The sequence below is a fragment of the Phalacrocorax carbo genome, chromosome 15 (genome assembly GCF_963921805.1).
Source record: "Phalacrocorax carbo chromosome 15, bPhaCar2.1, whole genome shotgun sequence".
NCBI lineage: Eukaryota > Metazoa > Chordata > Aves > Suliformes > Phalacrocoracidae > Phalacrocorax > Phalacrocorax carbo.
The window spans coordinates 4,012,057-4,039,514 of NC_087527.1; the positions used below are offsets into that span (position 1 = coordinate 4,012,057).

Here is a 27,458-nt window from a genome sequence, read left to right on the forward strand (position 1 = left end):
ATTCCCTTCCCACCCAAAGCAGCACGAGCATGGGCTCTTACCTGCTCTGCTTCAGAGTAGGGGTTGTTCAGGACCACGGGCATGTTGCTCTTCCCCCACAGGTCACCGAAGACACGGTTGTTTTCCATCTGAGCCGGTAAGGCTTTCTGTGCCTTGTTTTCCCCTTCCCTGAAACTGAAGTTTAAAAATCATATGGGTCAGCAGGCTGGAAGGTGGCTGGGTGTTGGGACCACGGGGCCAGATCCCCAAGCAATGGCTCCAGGACCTGCTGCAGCTTCTTCCCACAGGAGCAGAAACTCACACATCGTCTTGGGGGAGTGGACAAAATGCTCTGCCTTGGCCAAGGTGATGAATCATCACAGCAAGGGCAACCCAAACACAATAGAAATTTCACCACACAGGTGAGCGTGGTGCCTGCAAAACAACAGGAAACCCCTGCCCTGACACTGGCTCTAGCGGGGTTACACACCAGACCCTCTGCACCCCAAAAACCAAGCTGGAGCCCTGCAAAAGCAAGCATGGACCTGGGGAAAGGAGAGCCGCGCACACTTCCAGCAGCAAAACCTCATAGCAAAACAAGCCAGGTTTGCAGAGCAGCTTGGTGTTTATGAGCGGAGGAGAGGAAAAAAAAAACCAAGAAAAAATAGGTGTCTCCCAGGAGGGAGAGACAGCTCTCTCTCCTCTTCCTGACCTTTACAGATGCTGCAAATGCTGGTGAGCGCAAGCAATTTCACTCAAGCAAACTGACAGATTGCCTCCACGGAGCTGGGGGTGTTGGTAAGGCTGGGGACTGAGGATGTCCCCAGTATTGGCTGCCCTGGCCTGCGCAGGGAGGCTGGTGTAACTCATGGTGTACAGAGTCTACCATGCACATTTTGCCTGGGGAACATACCGCAGGATGTCAGCGAGGCTGTTGAATGCCATCCAAGCAGGTGATGGAAAACCACTGTCATATGAGCCCTCACAAAGGAGAAAAACAAATGGCCTTTAGAGACATGATATTCAGAAAAGGCAGGCTGCAGCATCTGCCCCGAAGGTGCCGACCGCTCTGGTGAGGCCACACGTGGGAAGGAGCCCCATGGGTTGGGCTGCATGGAGCCACGGGCCAGGAGAGGCACAGCCTTGCGGCTCGCAGCCACGCTGGCTGTGCCCTTGCTCAACAGACCATGGAGGTAATGCACACTGGCAATTGTTTTGCTCCTGCTGTCAATTCTTAAAAGTCTTGCAGATGCCCACTAAAGTCAATAATGAGCCTTCCCATTAATGGCAGGGGGCTCTGGGCACCGACCAAAGTAGGACACTCACACTCAGGACATAATTCACACCAACATGGTGCTCTTGACACCATCTCACGAAGACACATATGTACAAACAAATTCAGTTTCACAATCCTCCTTGCCCCTCAGCTTGTATCTTTATGTACAGCTTAAGGAAAATACTTCACTTAAAGATGATTTCCCTGTGCTCCAAGTTTTGTGTGATTTTTCTGCCTTTACAGAGCAACATTCAGCTGCCAAAATATTACACTATTCTCCTGGGCACCTTCCAAGCATTAGCTGCCTTAGGGTGAAGGCAGCCAGCTTGGTGCAAGTGAGGGTGTACAGGTGCCATAGGGGCAATTTTTACTGGGTTTCCTATGCCCTGCCGGGAAAAGAAAGCTATTCTTTTGTGACTTGGCTCGTACAAGTACGTGAAAGGGTTTCAGTCAGATAAAACACAAGAAACCCTGCCCACCACACCAGGTAGCCGCAGCCAAAGACAACAGGTCCTGGCTTTCTGCTACATGTTGGCGGCACTGCCGGTAGCAGTGTAGGTCCTGGGGCTGGGCACAACCGTGAACCATACAGTACCCACTCTGCCTCTGCCAGCCCATCGGAAGGGGAAGCTCAGGGTCTCCTGACATGCCCAGCCTACCTCCATCTAGAGAATTCCCAGCAGCAAGGCTGGGAATTATCAAGATGAAAATTCAGCAGATCTGGCTTTTTCCCCTAAGTCAAGGCCAGCTATTAAACCTCTCGGAAAATACTCATTTCCACAGGTCTGCATCCCTGGCCTGTTGCCCTGAGACCCACCACATCAGGAAGAGTGGAGGCAGGTCAACACAGAACCACTGAGCACGTGAAATGATGGGCATACATGAGCCATCTCTTGTAGCTGCTACATGCTGCTCCCCATAACTGGTGCAAAATCAAGACACAAGCACTAAACCCATAAAGTGTTGGAGGAAATCCCTATCCCCTGGCTTTACCGGTGCCAGGGGCTTAGCAGAGAGAACTTGCCTCCTGAGGGACCCCAGTGCCTCTCCAGGGGCACAGATTTTGCCTCTACACAGGCAGGAGAGGCTTGGGCAGACAGACCCCAGTGTGCCAGATATCCCACAGGCACCTCCAAAATGACACTGAGCAGTCGTGCCTGCAGGTGCCTGGCACGACCGGCTGTTTCCAGGAAGGCGTTTGCAAGCCTGTCTAAGCAGGCGCCTGCTGCCACGAGGGAACCTCGGAGAGGAATCCATCAATCGGCAGCAGCAGCCGGAGGTCTCGGCCGGGAGGCTGCACGTGTAATCTCATTGTCTGCACACCAGCAAAGCCATAAATGCTGGTACCTGTGCCAAAGGCATGGAAGAGACCAGATGCTTGAATTAAGTCATCGCTGTAGCTGGCTACTTCGTGTACTACGAGTATTGCTGGAGCATGGCCCTGCGCCCATTCGTTGGCCTCAAGCATCACCTGACAGCGAGATGCACCGTCCTGAACAGTGAAGTCCAGGCGGTCATTAAGGGTTGGATGCTCAGGAGAAAATGCTCTTCGTCCCATTGCACATTTGCAACTGGGGCAGAAATGGATTGCATACTGCTCTTCTTGATGGACTTACGGCTGCGAAAACAAGGCAGAGGGGTGCTGCCCTCACCCTTAGTCTGTGCTAAAAAAGAAGAGTCAAGCGCAGCGGCAACAAAGCCATTAGACTAAACTCGTGGCTGCATCTCTCGCCTCCGTGCTGGCGTTGTGCTGCAGTTTGCTCGGTGTCGGGTGAGTAGGTCTGTCCCTCGCAGGGCTGTGAGTGCATGCCGCTGTGCTGAGCTAGTGCAGACCTCTCCCAGATGAGGCTGCCCAGAAGTATCTGGCTCTGTCTTTTGGAAAGAGACAGGGAGAGAAAAGCCCATTCAGAGCAGTCACAGCCTCCTCTGGGATGGGGGAAAAATTTTTTTTAAAAATCAATTGCTTCATTTTACAAATATTTCCTGCCCATTTCTTGTTACTGCCTTGTTTGTGAGCACAGACAGGAACAGGGTCTTTTGGGTCAGTTTTTCCCTCTCTTGACTTGGCTTCCCCAGCCACCAGCAGAGATGCAGGGTGACCTGCCACGTTCATATGAGGATGCTGCTCACGCACTCAAGGAGACTGGCAGGATGGCCAGAAACACTGTGCCCGACATCAGGCTCCAGATAATATTTCCAAAAGCACTTTAATGACAGGAGAGCAAAAAGGGCCATGCTCACAGGTTCCCAGTGAGTGATGGGGAGGGAGCACAGCTCCCCCAAAGGGTGTTCTGAGGCACCCAGGTTGGGGACCTCCAGGGAGCTGCTGTGGGAGCAGCGCCGGCTGCAGCTATGTAGGGGAGAGGGAGGTTTGCCCTCAGCTCCTGGCAGCCTTTGGAGAAATCCTCCTGACTCACTGTCAGACCCAACCTGGGCACTTTGGGGCATTGAACAGGATTTTTAAAACCACCACTTCAGTGTCTTTGTGGCACTGGAAGCAATACTGAATATCTGTCTTTGGAGATCAGTTTGGCTGAACTTTCCCAAAGGTCAGATCCAGAGACCCCTCTCTGGCCTGGTCCTGCTGCCAGGTATATATTAGCAAGATCTCTTGGGTCCAGAGCAGGTTTTTGGGAAGGTATCCTATCTGAGGTCATCTTTTGTTCTGAAAGCAGAATTTGTTACTTTAAAAAAAGAAAGAGGAATCCTGCCCTCCCCCACTGGTGCAAAGGCAGAGCCTTGGATGCTGCCTCACCTCGGAAAGAGCATCTGGCTGTTTGGAGAAATGAGAGGCACCACTGTTTTCTTTTGACTAATTTGATGATGTTGCAGTGCTCAGAGAGATGAAGCAGAAGGGAAGTTGCTGAGGCAGCCCTTTGAGAAATTTCTCCAAAGCTTTTCCAAAAAGAAAAGGAAAAAAAAAAAAGAGCAAAAAGAAAGTTTGCCACTTCACTCCTTTGAATTTGCTTGGCAGAAGAATCTCTCTGATTTCCCAGGCAGAGAGGAGAGATACCCCTAGCTGCTGCAATTTCCAGGGGCCAATTTGGATGAACTGATAAGGATGCTGATGCCCACACTTCCAATGATGGCTCTCCTGCCGTGATGCCAATAGCAGCACCCTGTGCTTTGACTGTGGGGGGTGGACTCCTTCCAGACTCTTGTCCCGGTGGCTCAAAACCCTACACTTGAGCTTGGGACTGTGTGAGAAGCTCACACATGCACACTTCGCTTGCTCTGAGCTTTGGGAGAGAAATATTTTCTTTTTACTTTCTTCCCATCTCCTTGGAGACAGCTGCAAGGCTCCACTGTACATTGCTCCTCCTTCCAGTGCTAGAGGCTGTGGTAAATGGCTCTTGCCTCACCTTTCTTTTGCCCCATGGAAAACCATACTCTAGAGGGCACTGCATCCTCAGAAGTTAATATTTCCTTGCTATCATGCCCCTGGGGCAGTTCACAGTCTGCAAGGCTGGAAAACATGCTGGCTGCAGACTCCTCTCCTCAAGGGTTAAAGCAAGGTCTGGCACAACAGCACATGCTTGAGACAGAGGCAGGAGAAGGGATCAGACAGGATCTGGGATTTGCAGGGTGCAGAGGATGGAGCAGAGCTCAGGAAGGAAGCAGGAGTGTTGGAAGCAGAAGAATTAACTTCAAAAGGTGGGATGCACTCCCTGAAGAGGCAGCCCAGAGCAGGCACTTGCAGAGCAATCAAAGCAAGAAACCACTTCCTAAATAAAAAAGGAAAGTTGAACGGCACTGAAGGAACGGGACAAAAGCCTCACCGACAAGCATGTGGCATAGCTTGAAGAGGTCTTGCACCCTCAGAAGGTCAGAGCGTCACTGGGCTGTGCCCAGTGCTGGGATTAGGGACTAATGAGCTGAGAAAGCTGCACTGAGCAGTTTCGGAGAGAGGCTTATGAAATGCAAGGTTGGTAAATGCCATTGAGTAGACATTGACAGATAAAGACCTGGGGACAGATCCAAGTGATCCCGAAGTCCCACTGGCTTTTTTCAAGATTCAGCCAGCATCATATTGCAACCTGCAACCACCACACTCTTCCCTTCCCAGCCGTGCCCAAAATGCACCCAGCAGATTTCAGCCTCAGCATCTTACGTGGAGGCCAAACACAGTTCAAGTCTGATGGGAGACCGCAGGCTCGTATGTGGATCATGGGTTTGCTGCTGGTACGACGTACAAAGAGAACAGCCATCCCATAGGATGCAAGAAGCAACACCAGTACAGGGGGCTGAGCGGGTGAAGGGTCCTTTGGAGTCTGCTCCAAGAGGGCTTCATGGAGGTATATTTGGGTAGAATATATTATTTGCAGGCACAAAATACCTCTCTGGATTAGACTGATCTAGTCAGAGTGATGAGGAAGAATCCACTGAGGGAGAAGGGGAGGATTATTCACTGCCAAAGTTTCCTACCTCACCGTTTTGCAGAATGGCAATAACATGATAGTTTCAGGGAACCTTTTCATTTCAGAGGTTTTAAAGTTTCATGTCCAAGTACAGAATAAGAGGATGTCAGAAATGCAAATGAAATGTTTTGAGCAGCACAAAGAGATTTTGGCGGTGGCAAAGGAGGTGGGAGGAAGAGAATTTTCTCTTCAAGAACTGCAAAATTATGGGGTTTGTTCCAATGCACGATGGAGCCTGATACCTTGAAACCCTCCATAAACAGAATTCTTGCTCTCAGCGCACTACTCCCTCTCGGGCCTGCTGATGCTGCTTTTTGGACCAAAACTGCCATGTTTCCATCATGCTGTTCATGTTATGGAATAGACCTGAGAAGAAAAATAAATACTGGCAACTCAGTGGAAGGGGAGAGGAGGGAAGATGGGACATGACAATCTGCCTAGAGCTCAGAGGGAAAAACAGACCTAGGTTAGCTGGCAGAGAGTGAATCGAACTGTATTTTTGTTTTCTAGCCCACGGTGAGCCTCATGGCAGAAATGCCAGCTCTAATCATACCTTGCGCCCCACTTCCATGCTCTGTTTTGTGATCAACTTCATCACAGATGGCTTGAGCCAAGTAGCAGACATTCAGCTGTGGTTGCAGCCCATCCCATGGACACCCACCATGGACCTAGGGCACCTTACAGCTAGAAATCAGCAGAGAGCAAGCACCAGGTCATCACAGGAGCAACTCCTCTGGGGAGCATAGACCATGGGTGCAAGGGAAAGAGGTGAACTGGTATTTTTTCCCAATGCATACTTAACAATTTCCAATTTTCCTTACAAGTAACATCAGAGACATGGGCTGGAAACCCAAAGCATCAGGTGTAATTTGAATCACTTTTGGCAAAGTCCACCTTGAACATGGAGTATTTGGCTCCTTGTGAATCAACTCAAACTTGTACGATTCCTTTCTGCCCTAGGAAAGCTGTCACAGCTCTTGTGAGCCAGACCAGCTTTGACAAAGTGCTGCAGGCTGTGAAGGTCAGCACCAGGCGAAGACGGAGACAGAACAGGATTGGTCCCGAGACCAGCATCTCCAGCCAGATTGATGGTCAAGTGATCCAGGCTCTAGGTGTCAAGATCAAGGATAAGAGAGGTTTTGCACCCTCCTGGTGTCTAGGTAGACCTCTCTTCCTGTTTTGACTAATGCCAGCTTCGCTTCCTGCCCCCCAAGCCTAGAGACCTCACAGCCTACAGCATTAGAGCTGCATCAATCTGATAAAGCTTGCTTATTTTGGGGGGGCATTTCTTTGGCATTGACCAACATGGTCTCCACAGTTATCTGCTCCCCGTCACTCCCTGACCTTTCTACACTTCTCTTATGGACCAAGAAAATTCTCACTGTAGAAGACCTCCATGATGCCCCAGCTCTGTCCAAGACCAAGCAGAGGAGATGAATCATCTCCAGCACGTCGCAGGAGTGGGAGGAGAGGCGGCTGAGAAATGCCCTTTACCCTGCAGAGCAGCTCTTGACAAGTTTTCCCTGCAGTATATCTCCTTTCCCACTGCTGTGCTTGAGCCCAGGTCTTCTCGCTCATACAGACTCCTACCACAAAAGCGAGACTGCAGCCTTTCATAAAGCAGAAGACTGAAGACTAATTTTGACCAAAAAGTGGATTTTCAGTCCCAAGGTACCTAGATTACACAGGCTTGTTTTTTTTTTTTTTTAAAAGGATATTGAAAAATAAAGTGAGTGGAGTTTTGGTGAAGTACCCACTTCACTAATATTCTTGCTGGCTTGAGGCCCTTCAGTTTAAGTGAATTCAAAGTGTTTTGGTTTAATCTCTCTGTAAGTAGAAGAGACACCTCAAAGAAAAATCACATTTTTCATCCTTTCCTCCAGCCAGGGAAGAATTTCCTCAGATAACTTGCAGCTGGTGGGACAGGATGGGGACACTGGGGGACACAGTTTAAAGGGTGAGGCTGTACCTTGTACCAATGCTTGGGAATGTGCCGTCTGGGGGCTTCACCAGATCATGATCCCCAGCTCCATCGCAGCAGTCTTAGCACAAACAGAGGGACAGAAGGGATTTTTAAGCACCCCTGCGTATTTGTTGGACCTTTAGTCAAGCATAACACCTTCAGGGTCTCAATTCTCTGATTGCTTAAACCAGGTTCCCCCAGGGGTGGGTTGGTGCTGGATTAAAGGAAATGCAGACTGGGCAGGTGGTGCTCAGAATTCCAGGGAGAGCGCTGGGCTCAGGGGGTTAAATTGCCTCCTATTGCGCAGCAGACACCAAAACCAACGGTTTCTGAAAGCAGCCAAACAAAAAAAGCAGTGTGCTGAGACCTGGGGGCATGCATGGCGGGAGGGGACGGCAGGGGAGGATATCCCCAAGCACGCCCTGTCCCACTGCTCTTCCCCAGACATCTGCCACCCGCCGCCGGCGCAGAGCTGATTTTTCTTCCTCTGACTCAGTGTGACCACCCTAATGGGCTTTAAGTCACCATGTCCTCCGCGGAAAAAATGCACAATCTGGGAGAGAGCAGAAATGACAGCGTGAAAACAACCAAAAATAAAAAAAAAAAAAGAAGATGGAAAACACACAGTGTGGGTGTTGGTTTGTGATGGGAGTGATTGGGAGCTCAGCCTGGGCTCTGCCACCGAGCCAGGCAGGGAACCCACCACAGGGATCCCGCTCCTCCACAGCCAACAGCTAAACAACAGCTCTGCTTTCATCTCTTGTTGTTTCTGATAAAAAAAAAAAAAAAAATACAACTTTTTCCCCTCCCTAAGGAAACAGGTGCAGCAAGGGAACTTGAAGATACAAACCTCTCTGCCGCTGAACTGAGATCACCAGCTTCAGCAAACCCTCCTGAAAAAGCCTCCTGGCTTTTACAGCCAGTCAATAACTGAGGGCAGCCACAACCTGCTGCGGCACTTGACACTGCTAAAATGTGTTCAGGGACTTGGGGAAAGGCAACAGGAAAAGGCAACCTATCATTGCTAATAAATAGCCAGGAGGCGAGAGAGCTGGTAGCAAAAAAAAACCCAGCTACTAACAACATTTTTGCAAAGCATGAAGGGCCACAGGGAGCTGCTTCGGCTCCAGAGCGATGGTCTACATTTCAGTAAAATGCCGAGGAAGATCAGGAGGGCACCACCACACACACAGCCCCTTCCAGAAGCAGATATCAGAAATGAAACTGTTCCACCCACTTCACCATCCTCAAGAGGCAATGGGGCAAGCATCCATATGTCCCCACCCTTGTTATACATGTATACGCATATTGAAATAATTAGCTTGATCTAGAAAGAGCAGAGGGGATGAACAGGCAGCTCTGCTGCTGCATTTCAACAAGGGATGGCCATTTCTGATCTCTCAATATGAAACGTTTCCTCCCTTCCCAGAAGACAGGAGCACCCAAGGCAGGTCCCACTTACACAGAGGTGCCCTCAGCTTCCGCTGGAGGGGGACTGGGGCTCCCCTCTCCCCTCCCCAAAGCCAGAGCCTGACTGCAAAAAGCACAGAAGGTTTTGAAACTCATTTCTCCTGGGAAGCATCATACTCTGCCAGTCTGACCTTCCTTCTCCCTCTCCGGCAGTTAATCAATAGCAGATTTCAAGGGGAGAGCTCCAAGGCAGAGCAGCAAGGACAGACAGTACTATAAATCTGATTTGGCAGGTGGGAAAACTGAGGCACAGGATTTTGTTTAAAACTTAAAACAAATGAGATGGAGAACATGGAACAGAAACAAATCCTAGCCTAGCCCACAATCCACCACATCGCATAGCTCAGCTTTCAACAAGACATTACCCCTGCTCTTCCCTGATTTCCCATGCTTACATCTTTCTCCCTTTCTCCCACCTCTACTCCCAATTTTTTATTCCCCCCATCAACCAATTCCCCCCCTTGTTTGCATCCCTTCCTCTCTATCTCTATCCTGCTGTGTCAGACAGCAGCTGTTTCTGGAGAGGTGCCACCGACACCTAAACCAGCCGCGTTGGGTAGCCAAAACCAACACGTTTCACCAAATGTAAAAAAAAAAATGTATTTAGGGACCTACCAGTCCACCTGGACTTCTATATCTCTTGTCTCTACCTTGGAGGGTGCATCTCCATCGCTGTCCTTACTGCTGCTCTTCAGGAGATCCAGGACGGGCTCAATTTCTTTGAGCAGTTCATTGTCTTCCACACCACCGTTGAGGCAAGGGCGACCACAAGCACCCTCCTTCCCCTTCCCAGCATCCTGCCCTCTGTTGCCAGTAACGACGCCGTTAACATGGATCATCGGCTCCACCTCCTGCCTGACCTCTCTTGTCCACAGGGAGCCCATGGTGTGGTCAGCTGCTGGCAGCGGCTGCTCTTTGCTGTGCAGGCTTGGGTTGGACAAGTCAACCACCTTTGGCGTGGGGTAGAGGGGTCTGGTGACACGGATGGTTTTCGGTGTCCCGTCACCCGCAAAAGTGGTCTCCAGGTGAGTGGTGAAGCCCTCGGGGCCCCGCAGGATGAGGACCACGTAAGTCTCAGAGGCGATGCTTCTCAGTATCTCCAGTGCAGTCTCATAGCTCATGTCCACCAGGGGCCTGCCATTGACAGCTAAAATGATGTCTCCAGCCTGGATGAGGCCACTCTGCTCTGCAGCCCCTCCCCGGATTAGGTCCGAGATGATGACAGGCGGCTTGCTGACGCGCTCCTTCACTAGAAAGCCGAGGCCGCCCACCTTGCGCTTGAAGAGCCTTACAGAGATGACGTTGGGCTGTATCTGCTGCACGCTGAACACATTCTCTTCCATGGCAGCCTCCCTCTTCGAGCCTGCAGACCAGGACCTTGACAGCCACTGAGTGCAAAGAAATTTGCTGCCAGAGATGCTTATCCACGCCGGGGCAGGGAAAGGACAACTCCTTGGCTTTTAGGAAACTGGCTTCACTACAAAACTCCTCTGGGCTTTGGCTGCAGGCTGGCTTTCTGCAGCATACTCACTGACACCTCTCTCCCAAACTGATGTCCTGGGAAAGGCAGGGTGTATCACTGGTGGAAAGCAAGGCTAGGGGCAGGGCAGGCAAGACAGGCAGGGTTGGGCATCACGTGGCCGAGCAGGGGCTGGAGGGGGCAACATGCCAGCGTCCAGTCAGCTTCTGGTCCTGTTCTGGGCAGAGCAGGGGAGGCAGCCCACTCACTTCACCGGCATCCCTGCAAATGGTCCACGAGGTTCTTTATCTAGAAAGGAGGAAAAAACAACAAAGGAGAAAGAAAATTGAGATAGGGCAGACACAAGTGGGGGCTCAGCATGGGGCTCGGCATGCCACAGACACCCTCATGCATTCAGCCTGTCCCCACAGATGTCATCCCCTGGGCTGCTTTTGGGAGACAGGCTGCAGTCTCCCATTGCTCTGGGCTTTGTTTCTTCTGCTCCCCCTGCAAAAATCAGTGCCATCTGTTCGGCAGGGGCCAGAAAAGTGCCAGGGGGAGAGGGGAGCTCCGGGACGGGGCTGCTGGGCAGCCTTGCTTGGACCCTCCCTGCTTTGCCCATAGGTTGCAAGCAAAAACCGTGCAAGTTTGGCAAATGGGTAGAGCTGCATGGAGCTGAGCGGCAATTTCTGCCAGCTGAGGATCTTGTCTCCATGTGTTTTCTGGAGTATCCGACAACCTGATGGTCGAGATGGATTGGGGTGACCAGGCAGGGATGTATGTCACACTGAGACCCTTTCACTGCTTCAGGAGAAAGAGTAGCAGCCACGAGAAAAATGAGGACATTCAGCTCCCCTTACCCTGAGTTGCAGCAAAGCATTTACAATGGCAAGTGCTTTTAAGTCTGGCTACAAGGATCACAGTCTCAGCTTGGCTCAGCTCCTCTTCTCCCCATATTTCAAGCCTGGCATGGGGATACAGAAGGCAAAGCTAGCACTCCCCCATCCCCAGCCCTGCCATCCAGTTCTGAACCGTTCCCAAACAAACTGCTTTAGCTGATGGAAAACCATCTAGAGAAGAACATGCAATGAGTTTCCCCAGCTCTTGGGGGAACCTTATGCAGCTGGGCATGACTTTCTACAGCCCTCACGTGGCTTGGGGAGCCATGTCTCATTGATTCCTGATGGGACCCTACGCTTGCATTCAATAACTTCAACTCCCAAATCCTCTCCATGTTCCCCTCCCATTTCTTAGATGCTCTGGAGAACGTTTCTCTCTGTGACTGTGCCCTGACATTTAGCAGCAAGCTGAAATGCAGATGCCTTCTTTTCTTTTTTAAATCTGAATTTTGGGGAGAGAACAGAGGGCACTAGATCTGCAGGCTGGAGGCACTGACATGCCAAGGAAAACAGTCTTCTGTTTCCCAGGGGCAACATATTCAGGACCGCATGAAAATGCGGTGAAAACATTCTGACACCTCACAAAGAGCCCCCCTCTGCCAGGAGCTCCCTCCAGCACCCAGATGGGAAAAAGAGGGCTCTGAGGAGCAGGGCAGTGACGCCAGCCCTGTCATTAACTCGAGTATTTTAATCCTCATGTGACAAAGGCTGCTGACCCCAGACTGGTTCTTTACAGGCAGAATAAAGCAATTGGAGCCCAACAACCTGAGCCAATAGATTTAACCCCTATATACCCTTCTCCTGCCATTACTCAGCCCTGCAGAGCAGTAGCAGCACACAAAGGGTTAAATACCCCTAAGTAGGTCGGGGGAAGTCACCTCCTCAAGGGCTAATTAGCCCAGGTGACATAAACCCTAATTGCTGGGTGACTTGCTGAAAGTGGCCCAGAGGTCACTGGAGCAGGACCTCTGCCAGCCGTGATGGGCTGTGCCACCTCACAGGGCCTGGGGCAGCAGAGCAGGACATCTCTTCCAGATCCTCAGGCCTTCTGGGGAGGGAAGGTCACAGATTTGGGGAGGAAGGAGGGAGGCAGAGATCTGCTTGGACAGGGAAGGTTCTGCCCCTCTCCCTTTCCAGCCCCTCCATCCCTTCCCCAGCCAGACCCCGCTTTCACGGCAGCACTGGACACAGTGGCACAGGCAGGACCCCAGCCAAGTCTTCCCCCTCTTTCACAGGCAAGAGCCCTCAGGCATTTTGCTGCCAGTGCCAAACCACAGGATCAGCTTCCTCCTCCCTGCCCAGGGTCTGCCTTTTCCTCACGCTGCTCCCAGCAGCCCACCAGCATGGTCCCTGCATCTCCTAGCCCCTCCACTGGTCCCCGCTGCCAATGAGGTCACCGCCACCGTGACATCCAGGCAAGCCACCGATTCACGCAGGACTTGTTTCTAATGTGTGAGCTGACGCCGTAAGGACGAGCAAGGCTTTGAAAGCAGTGTAAGTACCACATGAGTGTGGGACTGTCAACTTCCCTGTCCAGGGGACAACCCTGTTATTTGCTCTGAATTAGTCATCGGCTACGTGGTGCTCGTGAACTCCTCGCAGTGAGTGAAGTCTGTGTTTGCATCGTGCCCATCTCAGTGAGGCCAGAGCCGTCTTGGGGACTGCCCGACACAAGCCCCCGTCACCACTGGGCTGTAGGCATCCCCAGCAGCTCCCACCGGCGGATGCCTAAGAGCTGGAGGAGATGGTGATGCCTTTCAACCTGGCTCAACCGCTGACTGCAGTGCTTGCAGGGGAGCAGGGCATTGCTGAGCTCACTGGAAAGGATCCTCATCCTCCCCGAAAAGCTGTGAAACCCCAAAATGTTTACAGTCCCTCACTCTTCTCCCAACAGGCCAATTCCCAGTTCTTATAGCTAAGCTTCTAATTAGTTACATACGTGCAGCTCCAGCCTGCAAAATCCCAGAGACCAACATTATTGCTGGGTGTATATCATTCCCCATCCCCAAAACCCACCGACATTTTAGCATTCCCTACAAGAGGAAAGAGAAGAAAAAAGTAGATTCTAGGCGACACCTAAGCACCCAGCCAGGCATTTCTCCAAGATGGGGGTGAGCACCAGCGCGTCCCCTACAGACAAGAGGGCACCTCGCTCCCCGACCTTGCATGCTCTCGCCCGCGGGTGAGCGGTGGCCGGTATCTTCCCCTGCCTCAGCTGCGGACTCTGCAGCGGCAGCTGAGGACTGGCTGAAAGACAGGGAATGACATTATTTACCTCTTCAGGATTTTTCCCCTCCCTCAAGCTCAAGCCTTTTATTTCCTATTTCTCAGCTGCTAACCAGAGTAAGGAAGGTCAGAAAAAAGCCAGAAGCAGAGGGACAGGCAAGGAGATTGAGGGCAACCTGTCTCTAAGTCCCTGACCCTTCTTCTCCTTTGGAGAAGAGTCAGACAAGCATTTTCATAGACTCATAAAATCATTTACCTTCGAAAATAACCTTAAGATCACCAAATCCAACCTTTTTCCAGCTATAAAATCTTGCACAAATTCAGACTGATGATGGGAGGGACAGGGAGACATTAGGGCATGAGAAGGCAGCAGGAGACACCCAGGAGCACATAGTAGGCTTCCCCAGACTCCCAGCACAGGTCAGGCCTTCCCCCATACCCAGCTCCCAAGGTGTCCTGGGACATCTGCAGGTCTGTTCCCAGAGGGAACACGTTCCTAATGAAACCTGAAGCATTCAACCCCGTGTGAAGCGATGGGGAGCTGCTGGGTGTTTGCAGCACAGGTGGCTGAGCTGTGCTCAGCTCTGCCGAGTTCCGTTCTCCCCATGAGCATCATTAAGAGCCTGATTTATGAACCCAAAAGCAGTAGCACATTTGCCAGGTTGCACATTTAAAGCTACTGGAGGTGTCACGTCTAACTCCTTAAAACCAGTGAGAGCAGTGAGCAGGGTTTCACTGGGGTGAGCGCTACTCAGGTGGAAACACTTATTTCACCCCTGAAAGACCGCCATGAGATAGATGATGCCATGGGCAAAGCTGGGCTCAGCTCCCTGCTGAGCCACCCTGCTTGAATAAACATCCATGGATGGTGCTGTCCCACTCCCTGCCTCAGTTTCCTGCCTCTTTCCAAAGCATAAAACCAACTCAAATTACAGAAGAGCAATGAACCCTGTGGAGCAGCAAACTTGTAGCACCCCAGACAGGCGTTACAAAAAGCGTTAACTCTGATCTCGACACCGATCCACACTGACATAGCTTGTTTGGAGGCTTTAATCCGCGCAGGGAAGAGCAGCAGAACAGGCTCCCCTACAGCAGCGACGGAGGCATTCACTTAACAAACAAGCCCTACAAAAACCAATAACAAAAAGCTTTTAGAGTCACCAGATAACATTTCAAGCAACAAACTCCAGCACATATGTTAGTTGGATGATTTGATTTAGAAAGCAAAGTAGAGGAAAAATCAATCTTAGTAGCTTAAACACAATATCTTAACTCTCCCATCAAGGAGCTGCAGGCTATGGTGAGCTAGGATGTACCCAGCACCAGTCCTTCGGCTTGGGCACTTGGGTTGCCCTTGCCCTCGCAAATCAATTTTGAGTCTTGTCTTCCCTGCAGTAATGGCTTACATTTCTATGTGCCAGCTTTAAATGGACACCATTGTCCTATTTAATTAGTTTTCGTGGGATTTATAGCGTTCAATGAAGAACCCCAGGGCTGATGGATTTATGCCCGTTTAATTTTTATGACCCGTGGAGCATCAGTGAATCTGATGAGGAGCAATGGGATGCAACATATGCACAGTTACTGTAAACCTGCGTGTTTGTGCATTTGAAAATGGAGCATTAAAGTGATTCACTGGCAGCCAGCTCACTCGTGCCAGCAGTTCTGTGCTCAACTCCCGCTCGGCTCAGACCAATACTGCAGTGTATCTGTATACATGGCCTTTTAATCCTGAGAATATATAGATAATGTTCCCCCCGCTATCTCTTATTATCTACCTCCCACCAACCTTGCCAAAGCCTGCCCAGGAAGGAGCGAGCCCTTTTTCCTTCACAGCCAAATCACACGCTCTCCTTCTCCCTTCCCATCCCCAGCACATAAGGCTGGGAAGTGGCTATTTCACCTAGGCCACAACATTTTCTTCACTGCTAATAAATCTGATTTACACATAGGAGTGAATTAAATAAGAGGCACTTTGCCATCTGTACAACACCGTGGTGCCAGTGCCCAGCGTCCAGTGGGGCTGCAGAGCTGCTGGACCACTCCACGCAGCCACGGAAACCAGCAGGCTTGAGAAGGATGCTGCCGAAGGGATGAAACGCTACGGTCTCAGCCCTGGAGACCCCCTCGCCTCCCCGTCAGCAGGGCATGGATGTTTGCACTGAAAACATGCCTATCACTGGTAAAAGCACAGTTAACAAAATAAACTCTTCCTTTCTGATATAAATAAATCTATGTCCATTCCCTGAGAGGGTTCATTTGTCTCTAATCGGGGGGTTGTTTTCTGGAAAGTGAAAAAATACATATTTGCTCATGGCCATATCATTGGACTGAAGCTGCCCCAAAGCCCCATGACCTGCACATTTATCCAACTCCTGGCATTTGCTTTTGTGTTCGTCCCAACCGTCCCTCTGTGGGGAATTAAACAGCCGAGGAAAGCCTGGTCGTGCCGGTGCAAGCAGCCACCGGCACGCCTTCTAGGCAGTCGGACTAGATGATCATTGCAGGTCCCTTCCAACTGAAATACTCTGTTCTATTCGGGCCAGCGTCCTGCACGCTCCTAATCACGGAGCAGCTGGAGGCGACAGAACTGCAGAGAAACCTTGCTATAATTTAATGAAGTCCCTCATTCCTCTCCCCTTCTCCCCATCCGATGTGAACTGCACCTCTCCAAGCGGATCACAGGCAATACATTTTAATGTTGCCAAGAAAACTGTGTCAACAAACTTCCCTTGTTTTTTTTTAGATGGCAGAAACAAGGTCTTGTTTTAATTTGGAATTCAAGGATTAGCATGTTTCAGTAACACACCTACCATTTATCTTTTACTATTTTGTACAATATTTTCTTGGCGCCTATGGTGTGTGGCTGAAATGGAGTTTAGATAAAACTGTCAATTCTGCTGCTAACCCCATCTGAAAGTGGTGTTCTTATTAGGGCTCGGCCCATCTATAAAACATAAATTTTATCGCCATCAATTTGCCAAGAGGATTGGAATTACACCAGCGACTCCCATTTGACAAATGGGACCTGTGTTAACACAACACTACTTTGTCCTAAATGACAAAATAGGTAGGTAGGAAATAAATGAGAAAATGCCACTTGATGGATGGTCTCAAAATCCAGTCGCAGCACGAGAGGGGAACCGTGGCTCCATTTAGAAAAAAAGAAAGAGGGAATTTAAAAATCACAGCAGGTTGGCTGGAGCTGTAATAGCTCCAGAGCCGCCAGCCAGCATCAATAAAGTCAGCAGCAGAACCCTCAGCTCAGAGTCAGTCCAGGAATTAGAGTCCTGGCTCGTTTCAGCAACTCACGTTCTTATCCCCTCCTTTGCTGCCGACTCCCCAAAATCTTCCTAGCATGGCACTAAGTTTTCCGACTCTAACAAGCCAGTGGGAGAAGTAGCCTCATAAGGACACTAAGTAGCAATAGACCTTATTGTCACTGCCTTTCATAAAGAGTGACTCATATAGCTATTTAAAAACCTCAGGAAAACATAAGGCTTCTCATGGCACAAGCCTGGGTTCCTCAGTCTGGAGGCATAAGCCTCCTGCCTGGTCCCCGTGAAAACTTACCACTGAAAAGGCTGTGGGATTTTCTCTGTCCCCTGAGCATCGCTACCATCTCTCTTCAACATCAAAAACTGCAGGAGGACTAGAGGTGTGATTCCCCACTGATTAACCCGGTATGCGGAGTCAAAGCAGAGCTCTCGCCCTCTTTGCACCGGCATCCTCAGTGACTACGCAAGGCGGAAAGCGAAGATAATTTGTTTCCCTGAGTTTCTATCCACGCTTTTCTTAAGGTTTTGCATTAGCACTTGTTGCCATAGTATCAACAGCGGCAGCAAAGTTCTTTGTGGGCCTTCTGGGACCCACTCCTTGTCCCACAGAGGGCTCTGGCTCTAATTTGGGCAGGATTGGGGTGGGAGGATGTGGAATTTTCTGCTTCCTAATTTTTGCTAAAGGTGCTGCTGGTGAGAGTGAGGCTGTTACTTAGAAGCAGCATTGGCAACATCATGCTCACGCCACCAGCATCCCTGAACACAGGGCTGGGCATGGGGAACTGTGGCAAGAAGCCGTGAGTGCATGGAGAGAGGAGTGAAAGTGGGCCCTGATGCTCATCGGGGCTTTTCCACTTCCCCCTTGGGACAGTCCCATGCTAGTGATGCTGCCTCTGGCTGAAGCAGCCCCAGCCCTTATCTTGAAAACAGAGAGTTTTCCCCTGTGCCAGAGGAGAGGATTTTATCTTCCCAAGACCCTGCTCCTCAACACTGGCATCATGGGGAGAGGTAGCAGTGGGGCAGGCTGTCACGCCAGGGCCACAGTCCTGCTGCACTGCAGCAGGACTGGAGCCCTTGGCCGAGACATGCCACTGGTATTTCTAAGGATGTGTTCATTTTGGTGACGCCTGGGGATGAAGGGTGGGTCCTGCTCTGAAAAGACTGAGCTTTCATGACTTTCAAGGCAAGAAAGAACTGCACATTTTCAGCACGTTCTGAAAACATAAGCCTGAGACTCCACAAAATAGGATTAAGACGAGCCTACCCTAGAAGGGCATTGTAAGATCTTGTTAAGCATTTCTGAATTGTCATGTAAAAGAGAGGTGATGGAAAGAGATGCCTTAGCATAAATACCTTCGGTTTTGTATATACACACACAGTACTCACAGGTTTCCACACTCTGCATTTAGAGCCAACATACTGATAACATATGGGCTTTCCAGACCACGTGTTTCTCGTGCCCACAGCCAGATCCCAAGCACTTGCCTGGCATCATATCAGTACTTCGCTCCGCTTGCTTTACAGCTGCCGTGTAGGGTGGCAATCTGGGGTGGCTTGGGTCGGGCATTGCACACAGCCCATCACAGAGTTAATTTGGAACAAGCGGATGGAAGTAAACATGCTTTCATCCGGCTTCAGCCAGAGACTGGCTTACAGATCCTTCCCTCTTTGGGACACAATATGTTTATTTTTGGCTACGTATGAGAGATCAGATTGCATATATAGATTTGATTTAATGCACAGATACAATCAGAGCAGCGTGAGTAGAGCAAAGGCATTTTAGTGTCTTTTGGAGCCTCCTCTCAAAACCTGTCCCCTGCTATCGGGGCTGAATTTCTTCAGTAAAATTGATGATATCAACAAGTATCGAACAATATTCTCATTGCTCAGGAAAGGTAAATGCTAATCTATGTGAGCAGAGCTCATGTGACTTATCAGTTACTATATATAGTTGTTTTCAGACACTGATTTAGGCAATCTGGCAGATTTCCTAAGCCTTGTACAGATACGCTACTAAAACGGAAAATACAAAATACATGAGCAAAGGAGGGGTGGGGGGAGAAGGGGAAGGGGGAAATCCAACAGGGCCAAAACCTCCCTGAGGATCAGGGAGGACCAAGCCCCCCCATCAGCAGATGCACAACATTAATGGTAAGTGAGGATTCAGCCCAAACCCCTCTGCCTAAGATGGCCTCTCCAGTACTCACTCACGATCCCCACACTGACAGAGGGAATAAACAGAATTCAAAGGGCACATGGACTTGTCTCTGCTCATCAGGGAATGTAATGCTTCTCTCAGTGCAGATATCTGATTAGAGAAATACTCACCCCAAAACCCATGTCCGTGTAATAAGAGACTGTACCAGGAGTTTGTTTGCAAACATATGCACGTTTTAAAACTGGAGGGTATATGACTGAGTTTGTAGTATCTTTAAGAACATATTCTGGGTAATACAAGCTAGAAGAAAATAGAGGGAGGAAGAAATTGCTGATGCAAACCCAAATTCTTTAAAATAAGACTTCCCTGCCTGAGACCTTTAACCAAAAAGGCATAGCCAACCAAGACATGCAGGTAGAAATCTCCAGGAGAGTGCTATTTTGAACAGCCCCACTGCCCCTAAAGCCTCCCCACAGCTCTCCAGTGATCATCCCTCTAGATCCCATTCTGCCATCTTCCTGATCCATCAGCATTTGGGATGTGGAAGAGGAAGAGGAGCTGGCATTTAAAACATTTAAAGCAGTTGAGTCCTCAACCACTGCAACTGCCCGCTGCAATCTCCCACATCTCCTGCTCCAGACAGCCTGTGCTCCCACGGGAAGGAAGGAGACACTTCCCCTCCATTTCAGTGAGAGGCGGATCAGCTCCTTGGGGACTCAGCAGATAATTGTCAAGTTGCCTGCCAGAATTTCCTCCTGACAGTCATAACTGGAAAGCGTTGGAAGAAAATGTCTGCACCTGGGCTGTGGAGTCGGTGCACTCAGAGAGCGCAGGGCTGAGGCAGGGAAAGGCTCTGTGGGACTGGAGCTGGATGGCGTAATGCCCATTTACACCCACCCCAGCACCAGATGCTCCAGATGTGGGGGTACAGAGGTCTCTTTTCCTCTGCTTTGCCAGTAAAAACCAAGAGCTTTCTACTATTTACTGCAAACCAAGCCAAGAGCAAGACCACAGGCAGGGCAGGCAGGGTTCATCTCTGATCCCTGCAACAACAGCTCCCTTCTGCATTTCAAGTGCATCCGGAGGGATCTGTTGAGGCCCTTGGGGCACAGGTGGGGAGAGAGAAGGGGCAAGATCTGGACTGACCCCTGGCTCTCCCTGAAGGACAGGAGCCAGCCGCGAGCGGGACATCCCAGGGCTTCACTCGGGTTCTGGAGCTGCATTGGGGTGTCTCTCCCCCACCCCGAGCTGGATGGGGATGTTGCTCCCTTCCCCAGCCCAGTGTCCCGGAGACACGCCGATCCCGTGGGACAGGGGGAACAGCAGGACCCGGAGGGGATCACTCCCCTACCCTAGCACTGGGGGGTTGGGGGTGATAGTATCTCCTGCAGCCCCGACCCCTCCCGGCCGGCGCTCCCGGGCTGTCGGGGGGCTCCCGGACTCCGCAGCGTTCAGCACCCCGGACAGCTCCGGTGCGGCCCGGCCGGGCGGGGACGGGGGCGGGACACGGGACAGCCCTGCCCCTGCCCGCCCCCCGGGGAAACTGCCCCCCCATTCCTCCCCCCCCCCCAGGAAACTGCCCCCCATACCCCCCACACGACGGTCCCTCGCCCCTGCCCTCCCCGGACAAATCGCATCCGGCCCCCTCCTCCGCCTGCCCCGGCCCCTCTCCCTTCCCTCCCCGGGCAAACTGCCGGCTGTCCCGGGCACTCTGCCCGCCTGCCTTTCCCGGCCAAATTGGCCCCATGCCCTCTCCGTGCACACCGTCCACCTGCCCCTGCCTGCCCTCCCCAGGCAAACTGACCCCAAGGGCACACCTCCCCCCCCCTCCTCCTCCCCCCCCCCCCCCCCCCCCCGTTAAACTGGCCACCCGTGCAAACGCGCCCCCCGCCCCATACAAACTTGCTGTAAAGAGTTGCGGAGGAGGGAGATAACAGCGAGCTTCTCTCCATTCCCGCAGCTGGCTCAGCCCCACCAGCCCGAGGGACGCGGGGGGGACCCGAGCACGGGAGCGGTGGAGGAAGTTTGCAGCGAAGCCCCGAGGTTCCCGGGGGGGGACGGGGGACGGGACACGGACCGGGGGCGGGGAGCGGGTGGGGGCCGCGTCTCGGCGCGGCCACCCACGGCCTGGCTCGCCGAGCCAGTAAAGCGGCTTTAAGCCGGGCAGATCCCACGCGTGCCCTCCGCTCCCCTCCCCGGAGTCCGGGCGGGGCAGAGCCCGGCTGCCAGCACCGGCGGGGCTGGAAACCCTCCGTTGCCCGCCCGCCCCCCGCCCCTCCCCGGCCAAGGGCACAGCGGAGCCCCGAGGCGGCGGCGGCGGGGAGCGCTTCCGACGGGCGCCCGAGGGAGCGCACGGTCCCGCGGGGCTCCGCGGCCGGTCCCGCACCCCCTTGCCCCACCGCAAAGTTTCCCGGAGAAGCGGTTCCCGGTGCGGGGCTGAGGGCAGCCCACCCGCCGCCCCACCTACCGTGCGGCGGAGAGGAGCCGTCCCCGTCCCCGGCGCATTCCTCCCGGCGGAGGGACGGAGCCCGGCGCGGCGCTGGGCTCGGCTGGGCTGGCAGGGAAGGAGCCAGTCCTCGCTGTGCCCCTTTACCCCAGCATCACCCAAACGAATTCGCTTTGACGTCCAACCAGGGTTTTTATGGGTGTGGAGCGAACCGGTGCAGCCCTCATTAGGAGACACTCTGCTCTCCGAATCATACATCTTTTATATAACCTCATTTCCAGCGTGGCTTCTCTTCCCCCTCCCTCCCATCGCCGGGGAGCATGCCCCCCCTCCCCCCAGGCTCCCCCCCCCCCCCAATTAAAGAGCCGAGAGACACCCCTCCTCCCCGTCCCCCACTTGTTGCCGGGAAGCTCCGCTCCACAGCCTTCCCCGAGGGAGCAGGGGCTCTGCCTGCCCCGGGTCCCCCGCCCAGCCCCGCTTCACCACTGCTAGCTGGCCCCGTACCCCTGGAAAGCCACAGCCTCCCCCACCTTCCTGCTCTCAGCTAGGCTGTGCTCTGGGGGCTGCAGAAAAGCCCCCTCTTTTCCTGCCAGGTCTGCCCCTGCCCTCTCTGTGCCCAGGGCGGGTGGCGCCAGCCCCACCAGCATCCCCCAGTGCCCCCAGCCACACAATGCTGCAGGCTGGGGCAGCCCTGCCCCGCTCCCGGCTGTCTGTACCTCTGCTGCTAGAGGCGAGCCTGGGCTGCACACAAGGGAGAGCACGAAGGGGCTCCTCCTCACCCCATTTCCCCTTCTGACTCTTTACCTGCCCCCAGTAAGACCCAGTGCAGACCGAGGCTTGACATCAGTCTCCAGGCTTTGCAATTGTGCTCATTCCCATGGCAACGACAAACACACAATTATAGATATATAATATTATATAAACCCAAGCGGGCTCTCGGGCAGGAGTGCAAGGTTCACCTGCTCACAGCCTCCTCCCAAGCCTGGAAGGCAGCTCCCACCCGAGCACAGAGAGGTGGCTTCAACCTGGTGAAGATGCACAGCCTGTGGATGCCCGGCAGCTCCAAGGGCCAGCCGCCCCGGGCAGCCCCAACCCGCCTGCCCCACTGTCTCTCCTCCAGCGGCAGGCAAATAATGCACAGCACAGCAGGGGATTCAATTACAAAAATTCCCATAGGGAAGAGGAAACCGAGTAGCTCTGTTCCTCTCGGGCGCACAGAGTGTTTTGCAGAGGTGGTAAAGAGAAGGACAGGCAAGCACAGCAACAGAACTGAGGCTGCTTTTGCCATACTCCCCCCTCCTCACACTACCCATACAGCAAGCTGTAACACACTGTCTGGGGCTAATGAAAACGTAATTATACCTATTTAGATGCAGGAGGTCTAATCTAATAGTAAGCTACACAACGACATCTTCTCTGGTCCATTGGGCAGGGAAACCTGCCCCATGAAGGGATGAGTAAGTGCACACCAGCAAAGGGCTTCGTGACCCAGTTGCAGGCTGAAAATTGTCAGCTTCAGCCTAGCCTAAAAAAGTCCAAAACCTTCTCCTTTCAGGGCTCACATGTTTGAGCACGGCTTTAGTGCTGCAGGGCTGTGTGTGCTAGTGATTATCAGGGAAACTGGACCAGTCCCCCTTGGATGGGGTGCAGACAGATGGGGGTAAGTGTAGGATGGCTAGAGGTCTGGCTTACACAAGGCTGATGGGTGTGACGGCACTCGTGTGGCATTCGAGGGGGCTCTGCAATGCCAAAGCCACCCTGAGATACAACATGAGCTCCAGCCACCAGCACCTGCCCTCCTGCCAGTGAGGCAGATCTACAGGAGGCAAAACCATGCTGGGAAAGCAAAGCCCTGACTGCTGGGTGCTTGGATCCAGGCAAGCGGGGCTCCCTGTGCTACTCCGGGCCATAGTTTTGGCAGCACAGCTCGCCCACCCCACCACCACACCCTGCAGCTGCACCCTTGGCAGGATCCCAGCCCCTCTCCACTAGCCCAGAGCTTAAGGGAACCCAGATAAGCTGTGCTCATCCCTGGGCTGTGTCCTCAGCAGGGCACGGTGGCACTTCCTTCACCTGCAAGATAACTTAATTGGACAATGCTTATTTTTGTATCATCTGGAGCTTTGCTGAAGCCCATAAATCTGGGCAAGCCAGAAGAAAAGTGTCAGTACAAGAAGGGAGCTGCTGGCCAGTGCATGTCCTGTGCAACCCCCTGAGCCAGGGAGGAGCCCCAGGCAGCCTTTCCCTCCAGCCAGTAGCCATGAGTCAGCCTGGAGAGGAAGACTTGGAGGATCATAACAACTAATGAGGCTGATGTTGGCCTGGGAAAGGAGAAGGTGGAGAGAGATCCTTCTCTACCCCCACCTGCACCCAGCGAGCCCATTCCCACAGAGGTCTTGGTGTGACAGCAAATGTTCGCACCTTCTTTCCTCCAGCAAAGAGTATTTGTGGACGGGATTTCTCCACAGGGAGCATGTTTCTGTAATCCTGCCTTATCCTACTTGGGTAGCCGAGAGCCCCGGAGAAGAGAACCCAGCTCTGGAGAAGCACCCCCATGCCCAGCCCTGCTGAGCCAGCCTTGTCCATGGAAGTTACTTTCCCCCTTCTCACAGCTGGGGGCAAACGCAAGCAGTGCTACTGAGCCAGTTATCCCCCAAAACTGCTTGGGAAAGGGAATAGCCTCCTCCCTGCCCCTTGCACAGCTGCTCCCCTGTTCCCCCTCTCCTCTGAAATCAGCTCAGCACTACTTGCTTCTGGCCATATGCTGCCAGTGGTTAGAGAAGCTGAATACAAACACAGCAGCTAATGCTCGCCCAAGTTTCCTTCCCCTCCCCCCCGCCAAATCTGGGCTCTTTCCCCGCTCCTGCTGCCATTCATCCTCACCCACCTCTCTTTCAAGAGCCAGTGTCAGCTGTGGGCTCCAGCGGGGAGGTCGGGTGCGTGTCAAGGAGCTGGCGATGGGTCTCTCTCGAGGGGTGGATGGCTGGCAGGCAGCCGGGTCTGCTGCCGGGGCTCACAGCCCACCAGCAGGAACGTGCTGCTCAGGATGCTCGGCTCTCTAAGATCCTTAGGAAACCATGGCCTCGGCACAGATCACACACAATATCCCTGGCAGCCGTGGCTCTGGAGTTACTCAGCTGCTATTTCTATGTAACTCGAAATGTGTTCGAGGGATTACTGCCTGGGGAATAAAGAAACGGCTAAACATATTTATACTAAAGCTTAAGGAGCCTATGTAACTGCAGACACACACATGCCAGCTGATTGGGGGGTCTGGCACAGAGACTGCAGTGATTTGGGACAAATCCCAGGATTGTCTGTGTTCTAGTTTATAGCAAGTGCCTATGCTGGTGCTTGCCTAGAGGTGGCAGTGAGCCTTCGCTCTTGTCCTCTCCCGGAGCGGAGCAGCACAGGAGGGCCTGGGAAGTCCCCAGCTGAGCTAGAGCTTTGCACCCTCTGCTGGGTTGGTCACAGGTGAAGTGTTCGCTGTGGGCATAAATACAGGTACCCGTGCCCACATGGCACACAGCAGATGCCAGGTGGAACTTGCAAGGAGGAGCCCTGTTACCCACTTTCTCTGTCCTCCATGCATATAATGCACACAGGCTCAGGGGGATTCTTTGGCACTCTCCCCTCTACAAGGTGCATGGGGAAAGACTGGGGTTTGATGAAATCCAGACTGCCTTTAAAACCTGGGAGGACATGGACAAGGGAGCTCACTTTCAGAAACACCCCTGTGCCAGCTCCCAGCTCCACCAGCCCACAAGCTCCAAGAGATGTTTGGGGGAAAAACTCTTTGCTCCCCACTTTCAGGAGCTGTAACAAGTCCTGAGCTACCAGGCAGAGAGGTGGCAACCTGAAGCCTTCCAGCACAAACACCGATGTCAGCTTTTCCCCAAAACCACCCTCCCTTCCAACAAGACACACATAAAAACCACCAAAAGCGAAACATGTGTCTTAAACCTCCCTGCACGGGGGGTTACAGTTCAACACATGCTGCTGGAAAGATTCTTTTGGAGCACATCTCACAGCCTCCAAGGGTATAAAGTGGGTTATAAAGGGTGATATCTCTCTCTCACACGTACGCGTGGGCACACACACACACAAAATCTAATAAAAAGATATTAGTCGAAGAGTATTTGGCTTCTGGCATTCAACTAGCTCAAGCTTCGTACAGACACCAAAGAAATGAAATTATGGGACCATACAAACAAGAAATTCCAGGGGGATGAATTAATGTTTCATTGCTATTACAGGGCAGAGAAGTACCTGTCTGTCTTCCCTTGCATTTCTTTCTCTTGCACTTCAAAATGCGAACCCCCTACCTTTAAAAGTCATCACAGCGTGTCTCCTCCAGCCCAAGCCCTTCCACATTTCCATCAAAATCAAAGTTGCTTTCATTATCATTTTAAGGACACATTGGAGGGCTAGCAAACACACCAAAGTTCAAGGACTTCTTGTAAATCCAGGGTCTAATTTAGACAGATTAAAAAAAAAAACAAACAACCTGCTTTAAGACCTTGCTTCACAGGTTGGAAGGGGTTCGAGTTACTTCTGGGTTATTCAGATGCAAACAATCTTTTGAAACACAAGTGCCTGAGCCATCCACCAGCAGCTGTAAGTTTGGGGGCAGATGCTCGGCAGCAGCGGCAGTGCTACACGACTCTACTGAAATCAGCAGAATTAAGATCGTTAGAGCCAGCTAAAACCAGCCAGTTCTCAGTACTTTATTCCATCTGAGTCCCTAATTCAAGCCCATTCCTCTCTAGTAAGATCCAGCCCCCGAATGGTACCTTTTAACCTTTGGATCAATTATTGGCGTACTTACAACTAGAAAAATCACTTTTGTGTCAACCATAAACAGTATATTTAGAGATTTTTTTTCCTATTAAATGACACATTTCAGAGGGCTGTAGGTTAAAGACTCTTTCAAAAACACGCAAATGCCTAATCTTAAATTGAAAAGTTATCACCGGAGGACCTTGGGGTAGGTGGTGACAAACACAGGAAAGGGCCCTGCGTCAGCCAGCACCCTGGGTAAATAGGGACAGGGAGGGGAACAGAGGGCTTGGAGCAGGCTGACAAGCCTGATAAGCCAAATCTGCAAAGCATTCATTGCAGAAAAGAACACAAAGCAAACCCAAAAGCAGAGAAACAGCTGCTGTTGAGTTCTTAATTTCTAAAAAAGAGCAAGAAAAAAAAACTCCAGAAATACTCTGCTACTCGCAGCAAAGCCCCTCGTGTGCCTCCCTGCGGGGTGGCTGGGAAGGGAGACTCCAGCATTCCTGGTCCCCCCCAGACCCACTTAAGTGAAGTGGGCACCCCATAAGCTGTGCCCCATATTTGGGGCACCCCATAAGCTGTGCAGCCCCTCCAGCACACCGACCCCAGCTTCTTCCAGCCTGGATGGAGCAGCAAAGCCACAGAGCCCCAGCTGCAAAGACCAAGGGGAATGCAATTAATAAATTACTCACAGCCCCACCAAAAATAATAAAAAGCCTTGGGGGATGTGCAAGCATAGGGGGACACAAAGCTCCTGGTCACCCACCTCTGAATCAGCACTGTTTGGCCACAGCCAAACAGCAATTGAGGATCTCTCGCAGCCCAAATGTGTGAGTCAGCAGCTCCCCCAAAAAAGGGAGAAAAACAAGAAGTCGAGAGGCAGAGCTGTGTTTTTTTCCCCTCTTTCTTCCACAAACCAAACAAAAGAAAGACAGCACTCAGCCTTCCCACCAACTGGGGAGAAGTTTGCAGAAGCTATGCCAGGAATTTAGATTTATTTCTGGAATGACTTTAATGGGATATTGAAACGCTGCTGTAATTTAAAAGTATTAAACAGCTTCTCCTGGTTAAACAACGACGAAGCGAACCCTTCCACAAACCACT

At 52.0% G+C, this 27,458-nt stretch overlaps 1 protein-coding gene across 3 annotated transcripts in view; it reads right to left on the minus strand.

The window, feature by feature from the left end:
• The window catches only part of NOS1 (nitric oxide synthase 1), a 77,648-nt gene that overhangs the window by 37,208 nt on the left and 12,982 nt on the right, over positions 1 to 27,458 (minus strand). For 2 of the 3 annotated variants that reach the window (XM_064465816.1, XM_064465817.1), the window contains exons 2-3: positions 9,722 to 10,874; positions 42 to 174 (exon numbers count right to left, since the gene is read on the minus strand). In XM_064465816.1, coding sequence (XP_064321886.1) covers positions 42 to 174; positions 9,722 to 10,449 — 861 coding nt within the window. In that variant the 5' untranslated portion in view covers positions 10,450 to 10,874. Of the gene's footprint in view, positions 1 to 41; positions 175 to 9,721; positions 10,875 to 21,593; positions 21,748 to 27,458 lie in introns of those variants that run through there. The other variant, XM_064465818.1, reaches the window with a different exon arrangement.